General features: G+C 37.1%; 2 protein-coding genes across 6 annotated transcripts in view; one reads left to right on the top strand and one right to left on the bottom strand.

Annotated features, from left to right (window-relative positions):
* hhat (hedgehog acyltransferase) overlaps positions 1 to 9,450 on the top strand; it is a 46,396-nt gene extending 36,946 nt beyond the window's left edge. Inside the window, exons 12-13 of one of the 2 annotated variants that reach the window (XR_001630891.1) lie at positions 5,640 to 5,776; positions 9,373 to 9,450. Coding sequence is in view for 1 of the 2 variants with exons in the window: in XM_016448138.1 (XP_016303624.1) it covers positions 5,640 to 5,719 (80 nt within the window). In the remaining variant the exon portion in view is untranslated. Of the gene's footprint in view, positions 1 to 5,639; positions 6,447 to 9,372 lie in introns of those variants that run through there. The other variant, XM_016448138.1, reaches the window with a different exon arrangement.
* A 2,302-nt stretch (positions 9,451 to 11,752) lies between these two features.
* The window catches only part of LOC107659257 (potassium voltage-gated channel subfamily H member 1-like), a 61,296-nt gene continuing 59,454 nt past the window's right edge, over positions 11,753 to 13,594 (bottom strand). For all 4 annotated transcript variants that reach the window (XM_016448134.1, XM_016448135.1, XM_016448136.1 and 1 more), the window contains one exon: positions 11,753 to 13,433. In XM_016448134.1, coding sequence (XP_016303620.1) covers positions 12,579 to 13,433 — 855 coding nt within the window. In that variant the 3' untranslated portion in view covers positions 11,753 to 12,578. The remainder of the gene's footprint in view (positions 13,434 to 13,594) is intronic.

The following is a 13,594-nucleotide window of genomic DNA, read 5'->3' as shown; positions in this document are numbered from 1 at the left end:
TCTCAAGCAGCACTGTATATATATATATATATATATATATATATATATAGGCTGACATTGGATACTTAAATATTTTCATAATTTCATCAAATCATAAAAACAATAATAATTTATTAATATTGTTAATTTAATAATACTGGTAAATCTAATATTTGGCAAATTGAAATTAATCAATCAATAAATCAATTTTTCTTACTGTACATTATAATTTTATAATCATATTATTGTAATTTACATTATTGCATTATTATTTACTTGTAACACTCACAGTGTTAGTACTTTTTAGTGATTATTTTTATTTTATTTAGACAAAATACTGAATAATTTTAATATTTGCCATTTCATCAGTTTTTGGCCATAAAATGAAAATAATTATCAGCTCAGTTATGTTAATTTTTTTTTTCAATTTTTATTAAAGTTTTATTTTTTATTTTTGAAAGTTTTTGGCCATAACATTGAAATGATTCTCGACTTATTGGTACAGGCAAGAATTAAAAAATTCGGTTCATACCTTAGTATGTCTATTTAGCATATAATTTTTTTTAAATATATTTAAATGATGAGTGACTACATTTAGTTATATATGTCCTTTATATGTCTATATTTCCTTTCACGCACAGAAGGTCTGTGTTTATTTTATTTTTAGCAAGTGTTTCGGAAGAGTCTCCTATGATATAACAATCACCTGTTCTTCTTCTTGCTTCTGTAAGTGTGTGTGTTGACGTGTCTCTGTTCCTTATGTAGGTGGGTTTGTTGTGACGCAAGTTGAGTCATGTTGAGAGGATTTGTGTGTAGCTGGATGAGGACAAATTTCAGAAAACACAGATCTGTAGTCTTATACAGGCAAAATGAGACATAACACACACTACCTCTGAGCTTCTTTTCTGTCTGACTTTTTTGTAGTCTTTCTGCTACATTGCAGTGGTTTGTGTTGTTGGCATGACAAAATGCATTAAGTGGCTAAAGCTGTGACTCCAGCACCTGAAGGACAATGAGGTGTAACCAAATGTAATCAGCACCCTTCCTTCTTTCATTTACTCTCGTTTTCATCCTGCTCCATCCTTCTTTTCTCATCCCTGATGCAACAAGGCAGTTCCTTTTAATGAACACACCAGAGACAAACACGCACACCTGTCTAGAGTGTTTTAACAGCTTGGGGCTCTTAGTGGACATGTTGAGGAGGAACTGTGATTATGTATACATAACATTGATAATAATTTGAAATTACTTGTATAAAAATAATACTTTAACAATAATGTGAAAATAATGTATAACATTGATTCATCTAGCAATATGTTTATGCATCTGTTTTGATCAACAGCCACAAATGAGCGTAACACAAACAGGAGCAATTAATCCAAGAGAGAATGTAATACAAGTACTTCTGTAGCATCCATAAGTACTTGAGAGGAGCAGATATAGCTTATAGCTAAGTGCATTAAGTTCTGCTCTGGGAAAAGGTGTGTCTTATACTGCTGTTCATTTACTGACTGCAGGGGGGCGAAAGAATGTCAATGAGATAATGAGTGAATATTCCCCTGTGGTCTAATAAGATTTCACGTTATATCGGTTAATCTGCGTGAGGTTATAAATCAGAGCTCACATGGGGGAAATTATCACTGGATACTGCGGTAAATTCTAGTAAGCACAGCTAGTGATTCTGTACAGGAAAGCACCAAACTTAAGTGTGTTTTGTGTGTGTAAGTGTTAAAATTGCAGAGCTACAGACTGTGATTAAATGTATTGCAAATGTGTCCAAAAACAATCAATGGCCACACACTGCAGCTAAATTCGGTTGTCAGTTCACTTTTTACTCCTTAATCGCGTTCTGTACACACATAATTCACTAAAATACGGGAGTGACAGCCGCATTTGACAACTGCATTAACTCCCGAAAAATACAGGTCGTGACAACCTCATTTACAGAAATTCTACACACCCAGCTAACAATTCTTGGTTCCCAGAACGTTAGTTTTTGGTTCCCAGAACGTTCTCAAGAACGTTCCTTTTTGGTTAGCCAGGAAAGTTTTCTTAACGTAAATGGAACGTTCCCTTTAGGTTAGGGGAACGTTCCGAGAATGTTCTCGGTAGGTTCCCGGAACGGTCCCCTAACCTAAAGGGAACATACTATTTACATTCCTAGAAGGTTCCCAGAAAGTTCTCTGAAGGTTCCCAGAACGTTCTCCTAACCTAAAGGGAACATACTATTTACGTTCCTAGAAGGTTCCCAGAAAGTTCTCTGAAGGTTCCCAGAACATTCTCCTAACCTAAAGGGAACGTTCTATTTACGTTCCTAGAAGGTTCCCAGAAAGTTCTCTGAAGGTTCCCAGAACGTTCTCCTAACCTCTTTATTCCGATACCGCTGCTGTACATCAGTAATGATCCAGCACTCCCGCCCCGAGTCCCGTAGAGCAGTGTTTCCCAACCGGGGTGCCGTCTGTCTAGAGCAGGGGTGCCGTGTAAAAAAAAAATATTTTTTAATATTTTTAAATTGCTAAAATGTTCAGCATTTAAAAGCATCTATTATATAATATACATTTCTGATGTCGCCAATAATTTTATTACTGACTGCTTACTTGTCATTTTTTATTCAATTCAAAGTTTGAAATCAAGCTATCTCATGCTATAGCACCAAAATTACCCCACTGTAAAATTAAAAAATCACTGAGTGAGAAAAATGTGTGAGATAGTTATAATGGTAATTAAATAATGTTTGCATATGTATAAAATCCTACATTAAAATCTGTCATATAAATTGGTTTCTTCAATAGAAATTAGCCTACTGATTGCCACCATTGATGGACAAAATTTTTTAATAATATGCAAAATATCTGTATGACATTATATTCTGCAGTTCTTCCCTGTTGTACCGAATATCTATACTTTTCAAATTATCATATTGAAGTTAGAATTTCAAATATTGTGACAAAATTAATTTTGTAGGGTGCCACAAGTTTTTTCTTGTTTCCAAAGGGTGCCGCGACTGAAAAAAGGTTGGGAAACACTGCCGTAGAGTATAAGCGGCATGGAAGACGGGCAGATATGGACCTCAATAATCAGTACTACAAACCATGTCTTGTTTTAAACTATTGTTTAATCATTAAAGATAATCAGAGCACATTTAACCATCATAAGGAACATTAAATGAGATTGAATTATCCATTAATATGTAAGATTTCTTTCTTATAACTACCATGTACCAAATAACCCAGATATTACGTTTCTTAAGCAGCAAATAACAATGACTTCAACAAAATATTGGGTTTTAAAAATGTGAATTTTATTTTTTACAGACATTAAAAATTAATAACATGTATTTGATTACTACATTCATTTCTTACCACTGAATTAACGATGCGTGCTTCTCTCTTTTGGTCCGTAAACAAACATTTCTCGGTTAATATCATGTTCTTTTCAATTATACTTGTCAAATCTCTCTGAAATCACAATATTTACTCTCGAATATTTATTAATTAGAAGTAATTATTCAATAAAGAGATCAATAAACGAGTGTAAACGAGAGTATTTAAACATGCATCAAAAATGTGTCTTCATCTGTATGTGAGATGCAAGAAAATAACAGTGAAAGAAATCTTAACCTTAGCACATTTTGACACGGGGCTATAGTTGCGCTCATGAGCCCTGTGGTAAAGTGTCAGTGTTGCCAGATCTTCATAGAAAAAAAAAACAACAACAAACAAGGACAAGCGCAAAAAAACACACAAACACCCAAATGCTTTGTTTTATAACACCAAAAAAAATCACATATCTCATATCTGCAACAGACCTCTTTATTAACTCCATACCAAACGGCTAAATTCTTATTCACTCCCGCAAGACGCCAAAATGTTGCTATGGTTACAAATGCGGGAGTGACTACTGTTCCGTACACATATGGAATGATAATTTATGGGACTCACTCCCCCATTTAAATGCGGTTGTCACTCCTGAAACTTGCAGTGTGTACATGGCCAATAATGTTTTGTGTCCATCCATATGCATATGCGCAAGTAAGCGACGTTTACTTGCAACCAAATAATCTGTTAATTATCGAACTGAAAAGCCTTCATGTAAACATTTTAAAAAATCCAATCGAACTAGATCCAAATAAAATTTCGATTGTTGAAAGGGATGGTTTAGACCTGAAAAAAAATCGGATAAATAGGAAAAATAAACATGTAAACTCTCAAATCCGACTATTTCCTAAATCAGATTCAAAAATGCCTTGCTCACATGCACAGTGCCATAATTCATGTTTACGTACATTTTTCGTGTGTATGTGTACGAATTGGTCCGTGGAGGAGACCTTAAATTTATTTGTTAAAAAACTCTTTAGAGATATATTTTTAAGCGTTCTGTTTTAGATTTGTCAGGTAAATGCAACATATGAATTCAGAATCTGAAATTGTATTGGATTCATTTGGATTGGCAAAAATGAGTCATGTAAACATATCAAGATAATATATCAACATAAGTTTTCTGTACTGAAGAGCGAACATAGCATGAAGCTGTAATGTCCGATTTCTGAAAAAATTACTCTTATAAACTTTCAAAATGGCAAAGTGAATTTCCACATAAATTAGCCCTTGGAATCAGACGCACACAATAAGTGAATCGTTAAGAGCCATAACTGAGTTCACAGCTGACACTCTTAAAGGGGTCATAGGATGCTACATGCACTTTTAAGTTGTTTGAACTGAAATGTGTGTTGGCAGTGTGTGTACACAACCACCCTATAATGATAAAAATCCACCCAGTGTTTTTTTTTTTAATCTGGTTAAATGTTTACCCCTTTCTCAAATCGAGCCGATCTCAGATGCCTGTCTGTGTGACGTCACACAGACAGGCCCCTCCCACGACAGTTTGATTGACAGTAGCGTTTCAGCACAGACTGGACTGGTGTCTTTAGACCCAGCTAATTAGCAAGTTTCACGAAGAATGCGGCTAAAGTAAACAGACTCTCTGAGAGCAGCTCGGAAGAGAGGGGCTGGGTCAGCAGAGCTCATTAACATTTAAAGGAAAATGCTACAAAAACTGCTTGATATGAAAAGAGCTGTTTTTGACAGGGTAAAAAAGGTGTTTTTTTTACACTACCATTGAGAAATTTTAACCAAACTATGTTACAGACTTTTCATTAAGACCCTAAAGAATCATATCAACTTAAACTTAAAGAACTTAAAGAATTGTGAGTTGATTGTAAGATATGTCCAGTTCATAATATGGGAACCCTTACTGTGATATTAGGTTTGTGAAACTTGCATCAGTCTATTTACTGACTGGCTGTTTACATGATGTGTGATTAAAGATGCATATTCACAACAGAGGTGTTGTATTGTGTTCTATTAAAAAATGTTTTGTTTTGTTTTGGGCTAAAAATATTATTGGATATTGTTTAAATAACACATGAGATCCTAAATGTTTCATCCTTCTTTTTTTCTGGCGACCTGTATTATCTGTTCAAGTCCTGCTCACATGCCTTCAGGCCATTGACAGATCCAGATACAGCCTCACTTCCTGTTTGGTGTCTGTGTATTATCTAGTTTGTAGACTTTATAATTCAAACCACAATTTTAAGTATGCTTTCTACATATCTTTGTATTTTACCATTCAAACTTCTCTCTTCTCTATTTCTCCAACAGGCTGGTCTTCTGTGGCCGTTCCAGTGGTTGCTTTTCTCTATTGCTTTGCTCAAGTTGGTATTGAGTGGGACATGAGATGACAACACTCCTCAGTGCAGAATCATGGGAAGGCAAAGTTTCTCACAGAAAACACTATGGTATTTACAGTTTTACCATAGTTTGGACCAATCACAGTGTGCACAACCAGCGTTCCTATCTACTCCTACAATATCACGTGTTTGTATAGTAGTAATGCTGTATTTGACCAGCATGTGTGTGTGTGTGTGTGGAAATGAAATGGTGTGAGTGCTTCAGGTTTGTGTTTGATGGTTAATCCTGTCGCTGCTTTATTTATGAGTTTGTCTGAACACTGATGGTGACACATGTCTCTGATCAGTGGCCAGGATACAGCCTGACCATTGCTCTCTCTCTCCCTCGTCCCTCCATCTGTGTAGATTTCCATCCTCTCATTCATTTTGTCCCTCTGATCTTTCTTGTCCTGATCTCTCCATCTCGTCCATTCTCTCATTCTCCTTGTGTATACCTACTTCTATCTTCCTACTAACAGCTCAAGCTGCTGTATGTGGTTAATTAGATCAGTGATCTGCTAGCCTGGAGTTTCTCCTTTATTAGAGAGCGGTACGACGTGTGTTTCAGTGTTATAGGGGGATTACACTTTAAAGAGCTTTATCTCTACAGCGTACCTTTATCAGCATCAGATTAATCATTCATAATCCCTTCACAAAAATCTTTCTCTCTCTTCATTTCAATTTTAGTGTTCTTTATTGGCAAGATAAAACTGTATATTTGCATTACCATATGAATAAAAACAGCCATATTGACATTGCAGAATAAAAGCAATGAGAATTTTTTAATTCATTTTTAAATTCAATTTTAATTTTTTTAATTTAGATCTAAATTAAATATAAAATATTATTAAAAATAATTAAAGGTACACACATTTTTAATATCAGTTTGCTATGACTGCGTTCTCTCTCTCTCGCCATCTCTTCTCTGTGATATGATGATATTTTAGTAGATGGTATGGCAGAGGTCATGTGTGACCTGCCCTTTCTGTGAGTCATACTGAAATTACTTACTGACATCACATGTTACACAGGTCCTTGTGTGTGTGTGTGTGTGTGTGTGTGTGTGTGTGTGTGTGTGTGTGTGTGTGTGTGTGTGTGTGTGTGTCTCAACACAGGTCACTCTGCTATTAATGAAAATTAGTATGTAGCATTACACAGGTGTGTGTGTGTGTGTGTGTGTGTGTGTTTATCAACGCAGGTCACTCTGCTATTAATGAATGTTAATTAGTATGTAGCATTACACAGTCTTCAAAGTGTACATAATTGCACAGTTCAAAATGTAACAAGCTCAGTCTTTCTCTCTCCTTAGTCATCATGAATGGTCATTTACACCCTGTAATGTGGTGTATTAGTGTATTTAGTGAATTTGAATATTTAATTAGATAAAATATAGGGCTGGATTTAATTTCGTTTATTGGGAGTTTGATTGGATGATGTAAAGTGGGCATTACTTACCATAATGGAGCTAGAAATGAAAGCAATTTTGCTTAAGCAATGTGTAAATATCTGTTGGTCATTATTAAATAGTTATTATGGACAATTTTATACTTTTGAATCGTATTAAATTGGGCCAATTTTGATTTCATGCTGACTTCAAAGCTAATGTGCTTTCATAAGTATCTTTAATGTACTCAAAGAGAAATGCATAAAATGACAGCAATCAAGTAAAGAGAGTGAGCAAAAATACGTACAGAAAATATTTTATTATCATAAATAATATTTTACAGCAATTTTAAAAATTTTGTCTTTGTGCTTTACAGTAGTAATTTCCATGTGGAGAAATGATTTCAGTGAGGAGGTTTCAGTCAGTGGATAATGACCATGCTGTCTGCTGAATACATCTGAAGTTTAATTAGGGCTGTTTTTAAAGAACGACCCTTCGAAGGACCTCTGTTAGCAGACAGACGTGTTTGGTCTTCCAAACCCTGCAGTGTGATAGAACTGCACAGCTCAGTTTGAACTTCACCATCAGTGTTAAGGACTCCAAAAATACTATAACATCATTTCTGTTCAAACACATATATGCACCAACACCCAAACTGATATGCTATGTGTGTGTGCGATAGCATGTTTGGGTGAATTTCACAAAGTCTGACATGAACATGTTCAGTACATATTTCACCCCAAATTCAAAAGGAAAAAAAAAATTATTTTGTAGAAATAAAATGTGCGTTAATATTTTATATTGGTGTTTTTATATTTTTCCATTAAATTTATCATGTTCAATTCTCAGTACTCTAATAATAATAATAAGTTAAATTAAATGTAAGATTTTATATTTAATTAATGTTCATTGTATTTTAATATCAGGACAACTATGAATACAAATGGTTTCTTTTGATTTGGGGATTAAATGGGGTATTTCCTCTTTTAGGCTTTTGTGAAATAAATCTGACCATAGAAAAGTTTCTTAATCGTGGACTGGTGTCTGATCTCTAATAATGTAGTGGCCAATTTTTCTCAAGTCTGAAAAAACTATGCAAACACCCTAAAGTGAGTCTAAGATCTGCGAGGATTCACTTCCCCTCGCCAAATGCAAATTTGAGCTCACTCACCAAGAGTCAGACAGGTCTGCTACAAAGAGTGAATCCATTAGCTCTATGGGGTAAGAGGCAAGAGATTAAATACTCGTGCAGTGGGATGAGTACTTTCTTTTTAATGGTAATTTATTAAATTTTCCTTTGTATTTACCATGCATGTCTTAACCTTATTTTAAGTGCAAATCAAGCCATGCTGTTGGCGTATTTGATCAAATCGGTCACGATCAGATGGTAACGAATCTCTGCGAGTAAACCATGCTAGTGTCTAAAGGCTGCGCATTTCTTCTTAAACAAATCAACTCTGTACAATCCTCATTCTCATTTTCTCTCACGAAAAAGTGCATTCTCTGAATATTATGACTCTTATTGCTGTGCTGCAGAGGCATGCAGTGACATCAGGGCTGTGTTTGTTTGTTATATTACATTGAGTACATCATGTGGCTCAGGTTAAATGTTATATCTGGGCTGGAGAAGCATGGCAGGAATAATCTGGGTGAAATACAGCAGCAATGATTATTGCTTCAGAATCAGCTCAGGCTGACGCTTTACATTCCAGTTTACATGGATTTGCATGTTAGTATTGTTATTAGTATTACTGTAACATTCATATGTCTTATTTAAAAATCTGTTCTGGGTTGCTCTCTAAAAGATGGTGAAGTAACAGCACGGGGTACAAACGCTAAACCTTTTCCAATTCCAGCTCAGCATTTGGAGTATAAGCAAATGACCCATAATATTAAAGCGAATGAAGATGTCGTTATTGTAAAACATGCTCTGAAGCATAAAACAACCTTAATTGGAATTTTACCATTTAATATTGTTTCTCCGGCGTCCTGCTGACAGAATGAGATAATTATCTCTCAAGGGCAAAAATATATATACTTTTTAAATAATCTAGGTTGTTACAAAATCTTCATACTGTACAAATGTATCTTTGTTGTAAACAGAAATAAATCTTCATGTTGTTAGAACATTAAGTTTGGAGCTACTCGTCTTTTTTTCTCCAGCAAAATCCGTTTTCCTCACATAAGGTTTAAATTCATGATATGATGTTTGATATGACCTTGGTAGCGTTTTGGTTTTACGTCATTATTCTGAGTCATGTTTTTCTCTCTTTGCTCTCAGGTAGTAGAGAAGCAGGTGATACTGACCTCAGCACATCTCCTGTGGACCTGATAATGACCTCTCTAAACCTGAGAACATCACACAGCATGCTAACATGTCCCTTAACCGCTCACAGTATGTTCATAACCACAATTCTCAACATGCGTATCTGAGTTTGTATAGTCTGGCACTCGTTCTCTTTCTGAGATACAAAACAAAAATTATTAAGCATCATCTCAGAATATATAAATACAAGTTCATATATTCTGTGACGGATAAGAACATAGGTTTGGTGGTGTTGATCAGAATAGACTGGATCTCCGTGTTCCCCCCTGGACCTCATTATGGAAATCAAGGTGGAGTTGATATGGGGGAGGGGCGCTTGGAAAAAAGAGTGAAATAAACAGCTATTTATATCTTAGCCATGTGATTAGCGGATTAACTGAACAGGCTCCTCCCAAACTTGCATTAGGAGCTTTGTTTGATATAATAATAGGGGAGACTGGCACTAGCTGTCATATCTACAGTGAATATTTCTCAAGGTAGTTTTATTTTTACAAGGCAATTTCTCTACAGACACATACCTTACGGTCTTGGTTACAAAAAAGCTGTTTTCACAGGAAAAAAGATTCAGTACATTGAACATGTTGACCAGTTGTCAGAGTGGGAATTTAAAAGCCTATTTTAGGCCCTTGACAACAAGTCCCAGTCTCTCCTATTGAAAAATGAAAAGGTTAGACATTATAACAGACCTGGTGAGAACTTAATGCCACATCTTTAGTATTTAAAATGTAAAAACATCCAGGAAAGGGGTCAGAATGAGCTCTCAAACCATCACCCCTCTTCATTCCTGAGATTCTTTGTGTTTAGATGCTTGCTGTAATGCTGAAAGTTCCTCGTAACTGTGTTATGTCGTACAGTGGTGTTGTGAAAAATCGTGTATTGATTACATCCATCGATTCATTTTGCAAAACAAAGCTACAGTGCACTAGAGATCTGAATAATAATAGTGCACCCATGGTAATATGTTTGTGTGCTTTCTGGAAGACCCAATCGTTGATAAAGAAACAACATACATGCTTTCAATTCACTAGTTCTTCCATTGTTGTTTTATAAAACTTGGCCTCTGCAATCCAACAAGTCACTAATGAACTTGTTTGAAGATGCCTGTTGTAGACCAAAGGAGGTGAAGTTCCTTTCACATGACTTGCATCAACATCTGCCGATGCATTGAACATCATGCTACAGCATTACCTCTGACCCACATTGTCTGCTGGCCACACGCTGTAACACAATGCTCAAAATTATAACCGTTTCCCACAATGTCGAAGAAATATTCATAGACGATGTAAGGGAGAGGAGATGGACCATTTGTAGAAAATGAATGGGAGAAATCATAACACTTGATATGGTGACTAATGAAAATTCTGCTTTTCAGTTATTTACTTGCACTTTGGACCAGCCTCAAAGTATTATTTATAAATTGACCCTTCGCAAAAACTCTACCTCCTTAGTTACTGTTGCTATGTCTTACAAGCCATGCTGCTCTCACACTACACATCATGTTCTCATGCAGTGAAAAATACATCGTACAGCAAAGAGGAAACTGACAACACACCGACAGACAAGAAAGAGCAGGTTACTTCTGGTATGAAACAAGGTCTCAGTTTTTAAATTGTCATTTTTTAAGAAATTCGAACAAATGCCATTTTGTGGCTATTTAATGTGTTGTGACTGATCGCTGTAGTGCTTCAGTTCAAGCGGCACGTGAACCGATCGTCATTTCATATTTACTTAAAAGCACAAAATAAACGTGAACATCAGAACCACATCATTCAGCCAAGGAAAGATGTCAATACACACAATTTTTCAAGTTTAAGTCCACCAAAGTTAATGATTTGTTTGTCAGACAAGATGGCGGATACGGCGGTATGATTGGACAGATCGCCTGTCAATCAAGCTCTTTGCGAAGGGTGAATTTGAGCAATAAAAATGTTAAATGAATAAAATATAGGGATGCACCAATATTAATATTCTGATGGATATTGATAGGCCGATATTTAATATTTATGTTATGACTGATAACTGATGACTAATATTAAAATTCTACACTATTTTTTCTAAATTAATTTAGAATTAAACAATAAAAGCTAAAATCAATCATTTTAAATGTTAAAAGTGAGTTTACGAATCACAACAATGTATAATGTACAGTATGAAAAATAGATATTCATTTTGAAAATTGCTACAGATTACAATTAACAATCTTGTTAAATTATTTGTGTTTTTAAATATTAACTTTCAGTGAGTGTTAGATGATGGCAAATGTTGTCTAAATATAAAAATATGGGAAATGAGCATGCACTGTACAATTAAATATTCAATATTGGCTGATACCCAATAAATCTGATATGGTTCCGCTATATTGTGCATTCCTAAAACTGTATAATACCATTGCTGTCAATTTGATTTGAAGTTTTGTTGAGATGTGCATTGACGCAAGTCATGGAAAAGGGCCTTAACAGCTGTTACACTTCAAAACCCCTGTAGAGCTCATTAGCTTCTCCAGTAACGTGTACAGTTAACTCTCGGGATGGTAGTTGATTTGTCATTGTACAAACATGTTTGTCTAAAGTAATTCACCAAAGCTGCCTGGGGTTTCCATAGTTCCTGGAATGCTTCTTGCTTCTTCAGTCTTTTGTCTCCACACTGTAAGACGCTTAGCTCTGTGGTTCCTGATAAAGGCTTGTATTTGGCGGCGAGTTAACCAGCAGGAAGGAGCGGAATGGATCCCTATACCAGAAAGACTGCAGAGCAGAAACAGCGGTGTGTGTGTGTGAAAGCGAAAGAGAGGGGAAGACCTGCTACATGAGTGGGATCTTGAAGGGCCCGCACTTGCAATTGGGGATGATGCATTGCCATGACAACCAAGAGCTCTCACTGTCTGTCAGCCTCGCAGGACAAAAACAAAGAGCAGTTCCACACAAAGAGTGTCTGTGTGACAACTAACACACCATCACTTTGGTATCGCAGATGCTCTGCCTTGGGATAAGACATCCTCTTCTCCTTTCCAGTGTCTTATTTCATCCTTTCCCTCACTCATTCTCTCTCTCACACACACACAGTCTCTCAGAGTGTCTGTCATGCTTTTTGCTGGTTCCATTTTTCTCAGAGAAAGTCTCATAATCATTTCCCTTTCAAGAATAAAGATGCTTACCTCATTTTCTTCAAGGGAATATGTCCTCCTTGTCCGTGTCTGGTGATGTCGGCCGTGAGATCTGGAAGAGCGACATGGGAGAGGTCGGAGTCTTTCTGCGCCTTAACAACCTCAACACCTCAACGACTTGTGTCTCCAATGCAACCATTCGGTTACTGAGTGCCGACAGCTCCTCTTTAAGTTCTGTACGGAGTTCCAGGAGCGAGGTGTGCAGTGTATGTTCGGGAATAGTGGGGATTGGTGGGATGGGGGGAGCTTTTCCGTCGGGCTGGACAGGGCTTCGGTCTACAGGGGTGCGGGCGCCACCTTCGTCCAGCCGGAGGTCGCTTTTAGTAATGCCGCTGTCACAGGAATCGGTCTTCTTCAATCCGCCGGGTTCCGAAGTTTTTCCGGAGCCGCTCCGCTCTGGAAGAGTCTCCATCGATTCTGCTTTAGAAACGTTTCCCCAGCTTTCTGGCTTCGCCATGCTCTCCCTAAACCTCGCCCATCCTCGTGCGCGAGGCTCTGATGTACGAGGGATGTTTGGGGCAGGGGCGCTGAGCTTGGCCTGGTCAAACGGGCCCAGGCTGCGGATTTTGCTCAGGTGGGACGGGATAGGCGTGGCCGGGCTTTCTGTTACTGTGACGATGCTTGTGGTGGCGACTACATCTTGGCTGATGACTTCGTGGTGAATTTGGCCCTTCTCGAGATCAGGGTCATCATGATTGGGACACCCAGTGGCGAGACGGGCTTCCTTCTGCTGGCGGAATCGCTGGAACAGACGGCGGACGGGATGATCAGGGGGGAGGTTCAGAGGGGCTTCGTTCTTCCTCCTCAGCCTCTCCTCTTCCTCACGCTTCACGTCACTGATCTTTCTGAACACAAGCTGCAAAGACACATAGAGTTGGTTTAATACATGTGCAATCAGGCAACCATTAAACAAGCACATCAAAACAAGAATATTATGCTGCGACCCACTTTTTAGAATATATATATATAGTATAATGTCTGACAGGACAGGATAGTTTGTTTTTCTGAGGTGAGAGA

Source organism: Sinocyclocheilus anshuiensis, unplaced genomic scaffold (genome assembly GCF_001515605.1).
Source record: "Sinocyclocheilus anshuiensis isolate Anshui unplaced genomic scaffold, SAMN03320099.WGS_v1.1 scaffold539, whole genome shotgun sequence".
NCBI lineage: Eukaryota > Metazoa > Chordata > Actinopteri > Cypriniformes > Cyprinidae > Sinocyclocheilus > Sinocyclocheilus anshuiensis.
The sequence above is the reverse complement of the archived record's forward strand: the minus strand, read 5'-3'. Positions and strand labels throughout refer to the sequence as shown.